Source organism: Pollachius pollachius, assembly GCF_949987615.1.
Source record: "Pollachius pollachius genome assembly, chromosome: 15".
Taxonomy (NCBI): domain Eukaryota; kingdom Metazoa; phylum Chordata; class Actinopteri; order Gadiformes; family Gadidae; genus Pollachius; species Pollachius pollachius.
The window spans coordinates 8,423,522-8,440,030 of NC_136948.1; the positions used below are offsets into that span (position 1 = coordinate 8,423,522).

General features: G+C 43.7%; 2 protein-coding genes across 2 annotated transcripts in view; one reads left to right on the forward strand and one right to left on the reverse strand.

The window, feature by feature from the left end:
* meis2a (Meis homeobox 2a) overlaps nt 1-11,777 on the forward strand; it is a gene marked incomplete at its 3' end in the record, with an annotated part of 19,704 nt that extends 7,927 nt beyond the window's left edge. The window contains exon 7 of the mRNA XM_079752252.1: nt 11,766-11,777. Coding sequence (XP_079608378.1) covers nt 11,766-11,777 — 12 coding nt within the window. The remainder of the gene's footprint in view (nt 1-11,765) is intronic.
* A 201-nt stretch (nt 11,778-11,978) lies between these two features.
* The window catches only part of cdin1 (CDAN1 interacting nuclease 1), a 56,936-nt gene continuing 52,405 nt past the window's right edge, over nt 11,979-16,509 (reverse strand). Inside the window, exons 12-13 of the mRNA XM_079751893.1 lie at nt 12,457-12,665; nt 11,979-12,085 (exon numbers count right to left, since the gene is read on the reverse strand). Of these exons, the coding sequence (XP_079608019.1) occupies nt 12,464-12,665 (202 nt within the window). The 3' untranslated portion in view covers nt 11,979-12,085; nt 12,457-12,463. The remainder of the gene's footprint in view (nt 12,086-12,456; nt 12,666-16,509) is intronic.

The window sequence follows — 16,509 nt, forward strand, 5'->3', positions numbered from 1 at the left end:
TTTCTCTCTCTCTCTCTCTCTTCTCTCTCCTCTCTCTCTCTCTCTCTCTCTCTCTCTCTCTCTCTCTCTCTCTCTCTCTCTCTTTCGTTCACAATGCCGCCTGCTCTTCCAACAGCACGCCTTGAAACGCTCAGATGGCTCGCCTGCAACAAAATGAAACGTCCGCAGCACCAGGCCCAATGCTACGTTTACACACGTGTGTGTTTAAGAGATGGCGAACATATTAACAGGCTTACTGCTTATGGTGATATCTGGTATCGCTGTAAAGAATCGGAGAAGAGAGCAGGAGGGGAGTGAAAGAGGGAAAGCGAGAGAGAGGGGGAGAGAGAGAGAGGAAGAGAGAGAGAGAGAGAGAGAGAGAGAGAGAGAGAGAGAGAGAGAGAGAGAGAGAGAGAGAGAGAGAATGCCCTGTGAATATTAACTGCTGGCTTTTGAAGAAGACACAAGTTTTATATCCTGTTCCTTTTTTAAGAACAAAAAAACATGCTGGTTTGGATGGTGGATCATTAAGATGGGCGTGCGGAGGCACTGCGCGTGTCCTTCGCTTTGCAGCTGGCTCTCCCCAAATGGCATGCTTTGGGGGACAGCGGGTTGCGTATGTAGGCCTCTGTGCGTGTGTGCGCGCGCGCGTCTGTGTGTGTGTGTGTGTGTGTGTGTGTGTGTGTGTGTGTGCTGCCCTCCTTTCTTTTTTTTTTTTTTTTTACATTTCAGCAATTTTCTCTTCTCTTGCCATAAGGTGTTTCTATGACTACGATATGTAGGCCTGTGTGAGTGGGTCAGAGGCGGGGGTCCCTGGGAGAAAAGGGCCGCATTTGGGTGATCATTTATCAATGTCAACCGCATAATGATTCTCCCCGCAGTCCCCTATTGATGAGGATAATTACATTAGCTCAGACTGACTGATCAATAAAGCCGAGGGAAAATGGTTTATTATAGCACCACCGAAAAGCCTTTCTGGAGGGATGGGCTGGCTGTTGTTTTATTTTATAAAACCAGGCGGGGAAGAGGGGAGGGAGGGGGTCTGTGCATACGGCTATCGAGATAATCAAGTCAGGAGAAAAGCTTCATTCCAACTTGCTTTAATATAGTCTCGTGGTTGTTGTTGGTGGGTTTTCTAACCCATTCTTCTGCCTTGTTTGAGATATAGGTTGCTGCTCGTCTGTGGCATAGGGCAATACCTATAAATATATATATATATAGATATATATATATATATATACACACACAATGCGTTATTTAATAGTCTAGTTTAATACATTTCTTCTGTTCGAGGAAAAAAAGAAAGTCAAATGGGAATAATGTTGACGCGATGAAAGAACGCACACGCATATATATAGGCTGTCTACCGTATGATATGAAATATGTTTTTTATTTCTCTATATATCCTGAGGACAATAATTATCTTTAAACTGCTAACTCTCCATTGCATCCGACAGCATTGACCAGAAACAAATGGTGCTTGACAGCGAATGCCTTGGAAGAAGATAAATAAATAGTCAAACAGAAACAGAAAATAAAATGACCCAAACATTTTTTTCTCTTTGTGAAATTTGCTTTTCACAATAGGGAGAGTATATAAAAAAAGAATACTTCTATACAAAACTAACATGGCGAGGAGACAGTAGACTGCAAATGTGTTTGACTAATAACTCGGACACGCTCTTCCTTCCATCCTTGTCCGCTTTCTCTTGTGTTTCTCTGTGTGTGTGTGTGTGTGTGTGTGTGTGTGTGTGTGTGTGTGTGTGTGTGTGTGTGTGTGTGTGTGTGTGTGTGTGTGCGCGCGCGTTCTTTAATTGTCAACAACTTATCCCCTGCAGGAATGTTGCGAACTCTTTCGCCTAATTCTCCGTGGTGGTCTGTGCCAGCTCCTATTTAGGCCTACTACTGATGAACGAGTCTGCAGGAGACAGCTCCATTATCTATGTATCATTTATGATAGTATTTCCCGGCTACGCACGTAGACACACACACACACACACACACACACACACACACACACACACACACACACACACACACACACACACACACAAATAGACATACATATACACGCTCACGCTCACAAACACACACTATGAATGGAAGCGTGTTTCCTTTCACAGAACACCTACAGCAAGCTTCTGCATAAATGCCAAATTTGTTATTATTGTGTAAGAAAGCACAAGGCCAAATAAACATTATATAAAAGTAGTATCGGCTTAGAGAAAAAAATGACCAATAAAAATTCGTCCAAACATAATTGTTGCATTCGAAAAACAAATAACTAATATTAATATTAACTATTATTTGTTCTAATGAAACCAATGATAATATTATTATTATAATTATTATGAAAACGATAACGATAGTATAGCAATAATGATAATAATAGTTATTTTATTTATATAACGTTTAGACAAACTGCTTATCTTATTCGTTTAAAACAAATAGAAATATCAATATTAGATTTAACAAGGATGTATCACACGTTGGTTATACTATAGGCCTACGGCAGAGCAGCGGAGCATTTGAGCTATGATGCATTGCACTGGACAGTCTGTTTTCCTGCGTTGACCTGCATTCCGTGCAGCAAAATTGCCCCTTGCCGAGCCGGCGGAAAATCGGCTTGGCTGGTGTAATGGGTCTGCGGAGAACTAATGTTTGTTCTATATATACCAAAAAAAAATATATATATATGTGTATGTAGCAATTAAATTAATAATAATCAAATACAAAATAAATAATCCGCAACTTTAAGCCTAAATGAATAGCCTTCTTAATATGGAAACAGTACAACAGTAATCAATAATAACAAAACAAACAATAACGAAAATAAGAAATCAAAAAAAGTGTTATTGTAATGATCATTTGTGTTGTTGTTTTTATTATTCAGAATATTCTTAGTATCATGAGCAATGTAATCATTACTGCACATATTATTTTAACTTGTTTTGTAATCGTTATTGTTGATATAATCCTCTTCTAATTTTAACGTTTGTGTAACGTTTGTGTGCTACTTTGTCAAGTAGACAACTATAAATGGGGTTTTTTTTCACACTCCAACGCTGCTTGTCCTCCTCAAATTGAATGACAGATTTTTTCACTCTCTCCTCTGCTCCTGTAAAACGTAATGATGTTAAATTTATAATTAGTCAAATAACATAGCTACAGGGGTTGGGGGGATTAGTCACAAGACATTGCAATGGCCAGTTGGGGCGCTGGAAAATCAAAATTGGGCATTTGAGTGCAGAATAAATAAAGCGCAATAAAAGGAAATAGCCGGAGTTTAGTCAAGCCGCGAGGCACCGGAGACGTTATTTCAATCAGTTAAGATTTAATTAGGCAGGCCTCGGGCCTGACCATCTCTTTTTTCTCATAATGTTGCCTTCTCCGATGGTGAGTGTTACATTGGCCTAAAGGTTGTCAACATTTGACCGGGTTTTCCACTAAACTAATCTTGGCTATAAGGGCTTAGGGCCGCTATTAGGCAAATCTGCAGGAAGAAAAGACACAAGAAAATAAGAAGCATGTTCTGTCACACGATTAAAGAAACAGCAAGCATACAGGCGTTGTCGTCTAAGATCGTCCGTTGTCTCGACTTGAATTTTAGTATAACTTTACTGTCATTTGAACCGTAAACATCAGAAATATCTTGCAGCCGGGGGCAGCAAAGTGAGACATTTCACGAGAACTGTAAATAACAGCAGCGCGGACGATGCTTGCAAGTGTAGAGAAAGGATGAGTGGCACGATAGAGGAGTGCATGTGTGTGTGTGTGTGTGTGTGTGTGTGTGTGTGTGTGTTTGGGTAAGCGAAGTAGAGAAGGGACGTAGAGAGACAGGGAGAAGGGAGATGAGAGAGGAAGACAGAAAAAGGAAAGAGAGAGAGCAGAGCAGGATAAGGCGCAGGGACACCAGACTGTTGAAAGGGGGGGGGGGGGGGGGCAGGGGGGGGGATGCGATGGGAGTAGAGGAGCTGTGTGTGTGTGTGTGTGTGTGTGGGGGGGGGGGGGGGGGGGGGGGGGGGGATGGTGGGATCGAACTGTTAGGAAGGGATCTTCACCGCAACCAAGCGGACTCCTGGGCATGCTTGTTGGCGACCTCTTCTGGACACTTAAGTAAGTGAGGTTTACACACTGAGAGACAAAGCGACCGCTGTGACAAGTCTCCCCTTGCGCGCCGGGGGTTGAGGCGAAGTGTAGGCCTTTATGGGCCAATGGCACACGTTATTTTGTACTTTAAAACAGGATCGGCTCTGTGTGAATGCATCGCACTTTTGGTGAGGCATACCTAAAAAAAAAAGAAATCACAGAGAAATGTGTTTTTTTATGTATGCAACATTGACCTATTCCAATCCAATCATTTGGTCTCCAAATGGCCGGTCCTCCCTATATAAAGGTGACCTCCAGAGAACGTTAACTAATATTTACTCCAAAGTATGGGCTTTTTATGCATGCATTCGACTCCTTTGATGGTAGCCTAATCGATAAAGATGGATCGTACGGTCAATATGAGGTGTTACTCCGGGGACTTGTTGCCAGACGTTCTTCATGGGCAAGTGTGCACGTACGTGTGCGCCGAGCTCTAAGCTTTTTCTTTTTCCGTTTTCTTTGTGTACACAGTGGACATAGGTCTACATATACAGTCCTCCCCGCGGACGACACTATCTGTACGCAGTTTACTGGGGCAGGAGTGGCAGGTTGAAGAGCGCGCAGCAGGACTGCAGTCACCCAGCTATGAGGCTCGAGGACCCTCACCGCAGTCCCTCCACCACCCCCTGCTCACGTTGAAATCATTAATCATAGCCCACTTGAACATTATGACTGGACGAGTACAGGATTGGTAACCATTATCGGCTCCAATGGCAGTTAAAACCTCTCCTTATTTTCCAAACAAAATGAACGACGGCCCAAGAAGCCATGCAGGACAATGGGAAGGGAACACCACCATGGCTGAGCATCAACTTGGACCGGATTACACACACTTGCTGAAGAAGCATCTGTAGAACATTAGGTTGTTTCAATAACCTTTTAAAACAAGTAACTAATAAAACGAATAATAATTATAATATGCTAATTGTAATATACTACTAATACTAAAAATTAATGTCATATAATGATTATGTTACACATAATACAATTATGTAAGAGGTTGGCGAATGGTTTAGGCTACTAGGCTTTATTGTTGGTTATCTCAAAGCAAAACATGATACAATTAATAGGCCTACACCTTATACATAGACAATCAAATCCTAATCAACGTAGGCCTACTTCATATTTAGTATTTTTGTACACCGATTTCTTTGGGAATTTAGTGTGGAACCAAGACGAATACAAAATAAACACAAATAATTGGAAACATGAAGTTGGTGACTAAACCTGTTTATACAAAATCCAGCGTTTACCCCATAACTATGCCTGTTAAAACATTATCGAAAATGTACCTATGGAGTCGACACCGCTTCTTCCCTCAATACTTAACAATTATTGTGAAACAACGGTGATCTACCTCAAATCAATTCGAAAAATATAGTTGGTTTTAACCTCAAGCCGAAGACACGCTGAATAACGCCTTTTTCTCCGTGAATAAGATGCATGTTACTCTGCCTGGATGAAATGGAGTCAGGGAAAACAGGAACAAAAAAGAGAATGGAGAGGAGTGGGAGTAAGGTAGAGGTGAATAAGGTAGAATGTTCTTGTTCAAAGTGGCAGAAAGAAAGAGAAAAAAAAAATATATATATAAAGAGAGAGAGAGAGAGAGAGAGAGAGAGAGAGAGAGAGAGAGAGAGAGAGAGAGAGAGAGAGAGAGAGAGAGAGATACTTAGGCCATTAATGTACTTATTGTGTGGAAAACCTAGGTGTTCTAGGCATTTGCTTATCTTCTCAAAGGTTTAACCACTGGCGTGAAGAAAGAAACATGTGCTTGTGTTTTGCGCAAACACAGAGCAGCAACATTTGTAATAATAATAATAATATCTTGTATCAAGACTGTGCAACTTCACGTGTCTCTGTGAGGGGAATGCTCTCCAAGCGGAGCTAGATGTGCCTGTTAGCAGCTGAAAGTTCTGGTGTTGAAAAGCAATAGCTGCAGTGAAAAACTTGTTTAGCAACATCAACGCTGTTCGGCGGGTATAAATAGCACCGCTGTGAGGAATGGCAAAACTGTTGCTATTTACTTCTAGGGGTGCCTAGGGTTTTGCAAATCTCCTCTTGACAATTAAAGGTTAAGTTCAAAGTGGTGAAACAAGCTCAACATTGTTTACTAACAAGCAGTATCAACGGCTGTCAAATATTCTCAGATAGCCTTCTGGTCTGGCAGTAATGACCCGCACCCGGCTACATATCTTATCTGTGGCCAGGTAGCGGATATACCTGGGGGAATCACTGGTGTGATAAAGAAGTGGCTGGGCCAATAGAAAGGTCTGCGGTCTGGCCATGGAGGAGTTAATGATGGAAGCCACTGGAGACAGGAAGTCTTCAAAAAGTGAAAAGCACTTTATTGCACACCTGAATGGTGGGGCTTGGGTTTCCCTGTGGCCCGATGGGAAAACCACATTACAGATCTTTACACAGGGTCATTACAAAAGGCCAGCCGAGGTTCAAGTGAGCCATTCGGATTTGAATGACAAACGGTCGCCTTGCTCCATTGAAGCATCACCCCCCCCCCCCCCCACACACACCCCCCGTTTCTCTCTCTTGTATGACCAGCTCAGAGATGGAAACTTTTGTCAGGTGGAGGTCTTTTAAAAGTGTAGAAGCGGTGGTGGCAGGAAAGCTAGAGTGAATTGAAAAAGTGTTTATTTTAAAATAATGACTCATGTTAATGTTAATTATCGGCCTAGAGAAAAGACAAGTTCCGATGGCCATTTGTTTTTGTGAGCAACAGGTTGACGGATCCATAACCCACAATACATTGCAACATGACATCATCTCCCATCTAAAAATGAACAGTGGCATCGATCTCCCGCCCGCCTGACCTTCCATAAGTCAAATATAGAAGATATGTGATATGTGTTTGGATGGAAGTGTATATTTACCTGTCAACTGGGACTCAAGGACATGGCATGGGGCGCTTGTATCCAGAGGGAGAGAGTGGTTTGGGGATGGTGGGAGGTGAGAATAAGTTGTAAAAGTGATGCATTTCCCATATTTCTCAAGCGGTGGATGAGCCCTGAATCTGGCACGGTGCTTGCTGCTGAACAGTTAATTGCTCAATACAGTGAAGGCTCAACAAAATACTCATAAACCACGGAGATGGGAAGGGGGAAAAAAAGATGAGTCGCGTAGCAATCTTCCCCTCCCTCCTTCCCTTGCTTGTTCTACTCCTTTTCTTCGCCTTTCATCATGGTCCTCTTCTTCCTCACTCATATGGCGGGACTGCAAGGCCCGTGCCCTCCGCAATTTTCCAGTGCACAAATATTATGTTGCCGGTGGCAACAATTTTCATGAAATAACCAATCACATCTGCCCCATTTCAAAAATATTTCCAAAATTAAGCTGCCGCCATCAAAATAGAGGAGCAGGCTCATCTCTTCTAGGGTTTCATGCCAGGATTTATTGTGCGGTGATTAATGATCACAAGGCTTGTTTTGACCTAAGCGACGTTGCTTATGAATGAAAACTGGCCCCGGCACAGCAGGGTACTATCAGCTGGATTAGTGGGTCTGATTATGCCTTGGATCCAGACTCTGCTCTCAGCACCAATCAAACACTGTGGTTGACGTCTCCCATGATAATAATAATAATAATAACTATGCCCCAGTCTCTATAGCCACCCCCCCCCCCCCCCACACACACACACACACACATCACGGTAGCCCCCCTCCCTCTTCCATTGATGACAGAGATCCTTATTTAACAAGCTAGCGATAGCTCTCGTCAGTCTCGTTTAAAGATGGAATACCAGCGGACAGGCACCCTGGGTGTTTGGCTTGTATCACATTCTTCTTTTCCAAGCATCCCACAACCGGATCCTGCTCGATTTGATTATCATACCTCAGATTCTTAACTCCATTATAGCGATGACTCCTATTTCTACCAGCTCCCACCACCTCTCGTCTCCCCCTTGCTGCTACCCTCTTTACCCTCCTGAGTCCCCCCTGCCAACCCGCTAGTGTGGGCCTGCAGATGTCATAGGGCCCATTTTGGCTCTCCACTGAGGACCAGAGATGACACAGTATCTGGGTCACTTCTGTCACAGCCCAAATGCCACTATGGGAGGCTGACCTTTTCCAAGATGTGGGAGAGATCCACTCGTAGGTTGTACCTAGCTGCCTTCTCAGCCACACACAAAGCACTCTCTTCTGGCTCTGTAAAGGCCTCTAAAGGCTTCCAACCTTCAATTTTGTATTTTATTTTTCCCATCCACGACAAAACAGTTTGCAAAATCCGAGCTGACAAGTAAACACAGGCGGCTGTTAGTCAGCCAGTGTGGCCGTCGGTATTCAGGCCGGAGCGGGGGGCGTTACAGGCTTGCTATGGTCACAGACACATACACTGCTAACCCATCTCAGTCTGGCAGGACCCCCAATAAGCCTCAAGGATGCATGCGTACTGACAGTATGGGGTTACACACCGTTATGCTACAGTTACAGAGTTACGGAATACTTCAATTAGCAGGAAGCGCAGTCAACACCCTTCAAAGGGCTTCAACATGGTCATCCGCTATCTGAGACATTTAGGTGTCCACTAGCCAAGATGTCCCTTTTAACAGCAAGCGACTTGAGCCACTTGGAAAGAGGCTCAGGAGGCTGGAAGAGAAATTTACATATTTCCCTGGTCTGGCCACTGGATACATGTGATGTCAATTCAGTGTCAGAAGTGATATGTGTACAGGGTGACAAATGTCCTAGGTTTCTGCCGGCTGCATCCATGCTTTTTCCAACGGTGACTACTAAACTGCGTTTAAAGTCTTTAATAGAAGTAAGTGACATATTTGTTCTGTTTCCCTTCAAAAATTATACCATCTGAGCTCATTGCTGGCATTATTTAAACAGTGTGCCCTGGTCAGCCGGTACGCCAAAAAGCGACATCGCCCATCTAAACAAACTCCCAACATATCGTTATCCCATTTCTGCAGCGGTTATCCTCAGTACAGTTGATATAGGCAATCGACGAGGATCTTGGCAGAGCCGGGTAGAACGTAAAAAGTGTTTACTACAAAATGTTTAATTTCCCCCTGGGATGCCTCAGCTATCAATGCACACCACCACTGGAGCTGTCGGCCAGGTTTGTTGGGCCTACTGTTACCTGTTGTGGCTGCTGCATATACAGCCTAGGTCCCTTGAAAATGAAACATCATCAACAGCATCGCTATGCAGTGATCAACGGTGTTAATATACAACAGAACGACGTCTGAGAATTCATGACACAATAATATGAGCAGAAATCCTTTCAAACACTATTTAGGAGGAAATGCATGAAAAGATGTACACACTTGCATGCCCTGAAGAACACAAAAAACATAATATCACTATGTGGTATCTGAATGCACCCTTTCATTTGTAATAGGCTATGATTAGTTTGCTTCTATCTATATCTTGGGAACTTAATTAAATAATTTGCAAATGTCAGTGGCTAGGCTGATATTGCATTAAATGTAATTAAAATACTTAAAATGAAAATTCCATCACTTTCCCAAATTAAAAAAATAAATGATAATCATAGAACCTTTGGGAATAAGGAATATGTTACAATCGTACCTTAAGCAATGGCATCAAACAGTTGCTACTACCAACTGTAAACAAATAGCACAGTACTTGTTTGACCACCATTGGTTTTGTATTCTGACAGGCCATGGTGGACTCATTAAACTGGTGTTTTTATGTACTTCCAGCCTCTGATTTCTCGCTGGCTTGAGGAAGCAGAGATGATCTTCCTTCCCTCCAAAAGCGCTATGTTGCCTGGGGCGGAAAACTAGCCAGAAGCCCCCTCCACATAAATAACGCAAGAACCTGAGAGGAAGGCAGTACGGTGGTCTGCTGGAGGGCTGGGACGTAGCCAACCTCTCCGTTTTTTGTCTCAACTTCACTCACATTCTCTCTGTCAGCCCATGTATCGGATGGCCCGGTTACGGCTGGGTTTTGAAGTGGAGTTTTGACTGGACTGGTTGGAGCAGGCTGGCTGGCTGCAACCAGATAATCTAGACACTGAAGACGGGATTCACGATAACCTCACTATAAACACATTAATAATAGCTACCTGGTTAAAAATGGGCTCACTATTATAAAACTATAATCAATTCATTGGAAAGATTGTTTTTTTCATCAGGCATTAAATCTCAACAAAAGCATTGATGTAGTCGTCTACTCCTATAAAATTGTCATGAAACTGAAAGAAAGTAGCATTAAGCCAGTTGCATATGTTCTGCAGTGATTCGTGGAGGGCGGTGTTTGTATGCAGACGGTGGACATATAAGTCTACTGACGCTGTTCCTCAACTATCGGAGTGCGGGATCACATTACAGTGAGAACCCTGGCCTCTCACGACCAGCCTTATTTGGAGAACGCCTAAGTGCCCCATTGTTGTGACAAGAACAATGAATCTATAAAGAGAAAGCAGACAGGAGCACGGAAAAACACAAAATAAATATGTCTGGCCCTGAAAAAAAAAATCCTCAGATGGATGCATTTCTTTTATATGCAGACTTACATCATGGAAATCCCTTCAGCTGACGTGAAAGGTCGGCCTTTCCCTTTGAAGTGGGGTTCTCAAAAAAGGCTGTATTTGGTTTGCATTGTGTGCAGAAACTAATTTATCGGAGCTGACCCCGGCTCCTCTTTTGTGCAACAGCCATCTTGGAAAACAATGGCAGGAAGGCTTGAAACCTGAGAGGAACTGAATCTGCTGATTTCCATTTTTCCCCCCCGTCCTTATTCAATGCACTATTTTCCTCCTGCCCGGAGTAAAATAGCTGTTTTGTGTCCAAGAGGAGTCATAAACTGATGTCTAAGCATTCCATGGGCAGGCAATAGGCCCTGGCTTTAACTGGACACATGGGGACACTTGTTTTGCACCACATAGAGCAGGGGGGCCCAGGCGAAGGAAACCCTGGTCGCAGCCTGACCCTGGCCTGACCCGCCGGGCCTCCTCACTGAGGGATAAAGGCTTAGATGGGTGCCTGGCTAAAGGTTAGAGGTTTAAGGGTAACAAATCAAGTAACACTTTAGTGGTATTTAACCGCCTTCTTATCTCCACGCATATCTCCAAGACTACAACTGGTGGTTGACAGCATGCACACTATATATATATATATATATATATATAGACACAGAATTACCACCACCATGCAGCTTTCCTTTTTTTATCTATATATAAATATATATATATATAGATAAAAAAAGTAAAGCTGCACATGGATTTAAAGTTGACCAGCATGATGGCAATTCTGTGTCGGTTCAATAGCAACCCCATCTGTGCTTTGAAATACTTAGCAGCCCAAGTTTGTCAATAGAAAAGCATAGACACATATGCTTTGCTGTTAATTTGTTAAAAATATTGAGACCCAAAAATGAAACAGCCAAAATTATTTTCAATTGAATTTATTTTAGAATAAACATAAACAGAGTTAGAATAACATACAATTGAATGATAAAAGAAAGCAAAACATTTAGCAACTTTAAAGAACCCCATAATAACAACCAAAACAATTTATTTCGGGATGATTAAAATGCCTCCACAATAAGCTATCATTTCTTCTTTCTCTTTTCTGACGACGCCCGTAAAGGAGGTCACGGCAGGGTCTGACTTTAATCAGACGTGCTCCCGTTTCCTGTGCCGTGGTGTGACAGAGGGGCCAGTGAGTGACGTAGGTGAGAGACAGATCCCCCCACCCCTCACCCGGGGGGCCACTCCTTCTTTATCTGCCCGCTGAGCAGAGCAGGAAGGAGTGAGAAGGGCCAGCGCCTTGGAAGTGATAAGGGAGAGCCTCACGTCCTCCTGGCCCCACCGACACCCCCTCCCTCCCAACCTCCTTAACCTCCCCCCCCCCCCCCCCTTGACTGGTCTGGATACTCGGAGAGGCCAAGGAGCTGGCTGCAACCTGGAAAGGTTCACGACAGGGCTTCACACTGTGGTGCGGGGGGCGAATGGCAGATGTGTAGAATGGCGGCTGTGTGTGTGTGTGTGTGTGTGTGTGTGTGTGTGTGTGTGTGTGTGAGTGTGAGTGTGAGCGAGAGCGAGAGCGCGAGAGAGAGAGAGAGAGAGAGAACAGGGTGGGTCAGAGGGAGATACCAAGTAAAAAAACAAAAACATTTGGAAATAGAAAGAGGGTCAGTTACAGTTCAAGGCAATATATTTTTTTGCTGGTAGTCTCCCACTGCAGGAAGACTAAATTGCTTCCGGATCCATCTCTCCCAGCCTCCATAGCTCCACGTTTACCCTTCCTCTCCACCTCCCTTCCTCTACTTTTCTCTTATGCCTCCCTTCCCCCCCACCCATGTACCAGGCGGCACTACATTATTTTCGCCAAACTCTCTTCACCTGTCAATCAAGACGACTCTTCTTCTGCGGTCGTTGTCGTCTGTGTTGTTGTTATTTTCCCAGGGGGGGCGGGGCCTTCGTGGCGGGCGCCATGGCAAAGCGTGACGATGTCAGTGGGGAAGCATTCCTTGAGGAGGATTCCGCGGTCTCGCTTGCAGTCCAGCTCCCCTATGAAGCCATACCAGTAGATCACCAGGCCTGGCCCGAACCTACAGGAGAGAACACACACACACACACACACACACACACACACACACACACACACACACACACACACACAACACACACAGCAAGTTTAGCTGGAATGTCAAAGATAATGTCAATGGTTCTGAAGCCACTGTGAAATTGTTGCGGTTCTTTAGGCTGTTATTGAACTGTTAGCTAGGCTTGTATCTCAACTACACATCAAGATATTACACGTCTATTAGAAGATATACAACTAAAATAAAGTATACAACGCTGGGACAGATTGATTGAGCGATGTGAGATAAAGTCACGTCATGTGCAGATTTCTTTGATCGCCATCCAGGAAATGTTAAATCAGACACATCCTGGCAAAGAATACAGACACACACACACAATCTAATAACAATAATCATGGAATAACATAGGAGGGGAAAACAAACGGTGGAAACGGGTGCTTAGGAACCGGCGGCAGCTATCGGAGCAGAGCAGGGCCCAGGGAGGGTGCAACGAAAACTTAAATACTGCACCCGCTGGGGGCTGGCAAGCACCGCAGTCCTCAGCTGTTTCCCTCACACAAGCTGTGAGAGACACAGAAACTCTGTCTTCGTTGGCAAGAGTTGTGTCTTCCAGAACTCTATAAATAATCACGCCTTGTCATTCCGCTGGGAAGACAACTTACAACAATATTTATATGCAAGCCTCCCCCACCACCCCCATACCCTGCTTAAGAGTCCGTTCATTTTGCTAGTACCCTTCAGCCCTTGCGTATTTTGTTTGGGTCTGTTGGACATACAGTATATATCTGAGGGTTTGTTGAAAAGTGTAAAGGCAATTAAAATGGAAGATGCTTAATAATTTCACTACTCTTCCTGGCCAAGGCCGTAAATCATCATTGCGGCTCTTTATGACGCCCTGAAGAGACACCACAGCCTCCCCTCTGCCTCATCCACATCCAAGCTATTCTTTGAACATTAGCTGGCAAACGTAAATACGTGTCACAGTTTGAAGCGCCTGGCTGAGGGCCACTCCACCCCCCTGACACCAGTGCAGATTTAGGAGGATGACCATGGTCCTGGCCCAGGTATTTCATCCTCAGACAGTTAAAAGTGTTCCGGGGTCCCTCGAGACCCCCGGACAGGAGGTTTTGCCAAAAAAACGGCAGGAAGGTACAAAGTACATAAGGCTACCACGTTCTAATCAATACAAGAAAAACAACCATTCATGGATCTAGTAGTCACACTACATGAACATACAATACTAGACTACAATACTGGAGCTAGCCTCCTATCATGACATTGCAGTCTACATGCACATACTGTGCTTGGCACACACGTTTGTCAACTAGACCTTGAGGCAGTGCATGTACTGTGCCGAGAGTCAGAGACGTGCATGACACACACACACACACATACACAGCGCTCTGGCCCGCATTCCGTATTTTACAGCGTGTAATTTACGGTGCTGTATCTATGAGCGAACGGGCCAAAGCTAACAGCCCTGGAGAAAGCCCACAGATGTACACGGCAAGTTCACCGCAATGTCACACACACATAGCTCAGCCTTTGAGCACGGCACAAATCTCAAAAAGCTGCCATTCCTCTCTCAACCAGGCACTGGCCTAGCGAAAAGCACATGGCCCGCAACTCTTAATATGGAAATGTTATGGAAACAAAACCTAAACATTTACATTAGATGTCTTTGGGAAAAAGGGGTTAGGCTTGAGTTTTTTTTATTATTATTTGGCGGGCCGTGTTGTATGTACTCCCATGTGTGTGGATGCCTAGTGTGCATGTGCGCGTGCATGCATGGATGTGTGTGTGTGCTTGTGGCATAGATGTTATTGTGCGTGCATGCATGTTTGTGTACGTGCAGGCTCCGGAGTGTGAGGGGTGGGTTTACACTGGAGTACGTATAGAGAAGTGGAAGGGTAGTGCAGAGATCGGAGGGGGGAGGCAACCTTCTGAAAAAGGTTAAAACTGTACATCAACAGATAAGGCCCTGGCGTATGATACATCATGCTCCTGGCCTGTCAGTGGAGGGGCCAGACACAGAATTGAGCCAAGGAGGGGCGGGGGGGAATTATAAACACAGGGGAGCGGTGTCACAGAGGCCTCTTCCATACTGTAAAAGAAAATAAATGGGACTTGGGAGTCATCCGCAGAATTAATGCGAGCGCTAGGACACTGAAGAAGGACCTTGAAGTGAGGAGAAATACACAGACGGCCCGACTAGAAACAATAACACTCAGGGTTTCAGGCAGAGGAAGGTCATGGGGTGAAGGCTCAGTTGAAGACTGACGTTAAATTCTCAAGAAACGGTTCTAACCTCTACTTAGGCTTTCAGTATATATATATATATATATATATATATACACTTTTTTATATATTTGTTTTTATTTTAAGATAGATAGATATTTTCTATTTTACACAGGAAATATCTACTATCAAGGGGGACTTTTATTTTTAGGAATTATTTCAATTTCAGACAGGAAGTATAATTCATTATTTATGCTGGCTTGACACGGGTTCATACAATACGCGATAAGCTTGATGAAACAATAATCTAGTCAATGTTTTACAGTAGCGTGTAAACACTTTTTATTGATAAGAAGGTGTGATAAAGTGTTTTACACCTTAACATACTGAGGCTGGAGATCTGCAGCTGGACTCTATTGAAAAGGTCACTGCTCGGGGGGTAGTAAAATTAAGAACAGGAACTTTGGGTTGGGGCATGCAGAACCGAACATCTCTGATTGGGGATACATTTTATTTCAGCTAATTCAACAATCTGCAGCTGCAAACAGACAGTATTTTGTTCACTCCAAAAGGTAGTAAATCACACACAGTGCTCTTATTGCATCGATAGTGTTGAACAACATTCAAAGACCTATAATTATCTCTATCCGTTATATGGGTCGATCATTCATCTTGATAGCCGTCGGCACTACGATGTTTACTTGCACTAGTCGGCGGGCCTGGAATATAGGATGCTTTTGATAACGTGACACGTTTGCAGTTACAACACGACATTACAACTGCACAACTAGAACTCCTTGTGGATACAAACTTCGTCTGAAAAAATGGATATCCTAATTTAAGTTGTTGGGTTTTTTTACGCTTTGTATTTTATCTCAAAATTTCTCGCCTTTTCATGTTCTTGTAAAGTTTGTTAACTTTAGTCCACGCTGGAAACGCAGACGAGTAAGTGTAAATATATATCAAATAATTACTAATATTTTCGGTTCATTATTAAACAATGGCAGGCCGGCATAGTTTAGGTAACTAATGGGAAACACTGACACACACACACACACACACACACACACATACATATATATATATATATATATATATATATATACAGACAAGTAATGTAATATATTTCACATCCAGGCACACAGAAAATACACTTGGTATACAGTACATTTCTTAACACCTAATCGATTATTTAGTGTATCGAGGCAAACCCAATACAGTAAAGTACAGCATAAATATCATCACGTTATCCATGGCTCAGTTTGAGTTCTGGAGGGGCTAATTGTGGGACTTATTATGTGGTCCGGTAGATCCTAGCCTGGTGTGTGCTTATTATAAAACACACACACGCGTGCGCGCCTTCAGCGTCAACCCAGAGTCATCTTCCAATAAACACCTAGCTGTGGAACGCGTTGATGAAATTGTTTGTTAAGGCGGGTTATTTCAGCAGGGGGGCTCGCGGTGGGCTGCTGCCAGTCGCGGTGTGTGTAAGCCGTCGCTGGGTAATGAGCAGGGCGCCGTTAGTGTTTAAAAGCAGGTGCCGAGCAACACACACACACACACACGTAATGAGATCACGACACTAAACAATAAACACAATCTTTTTAAAATA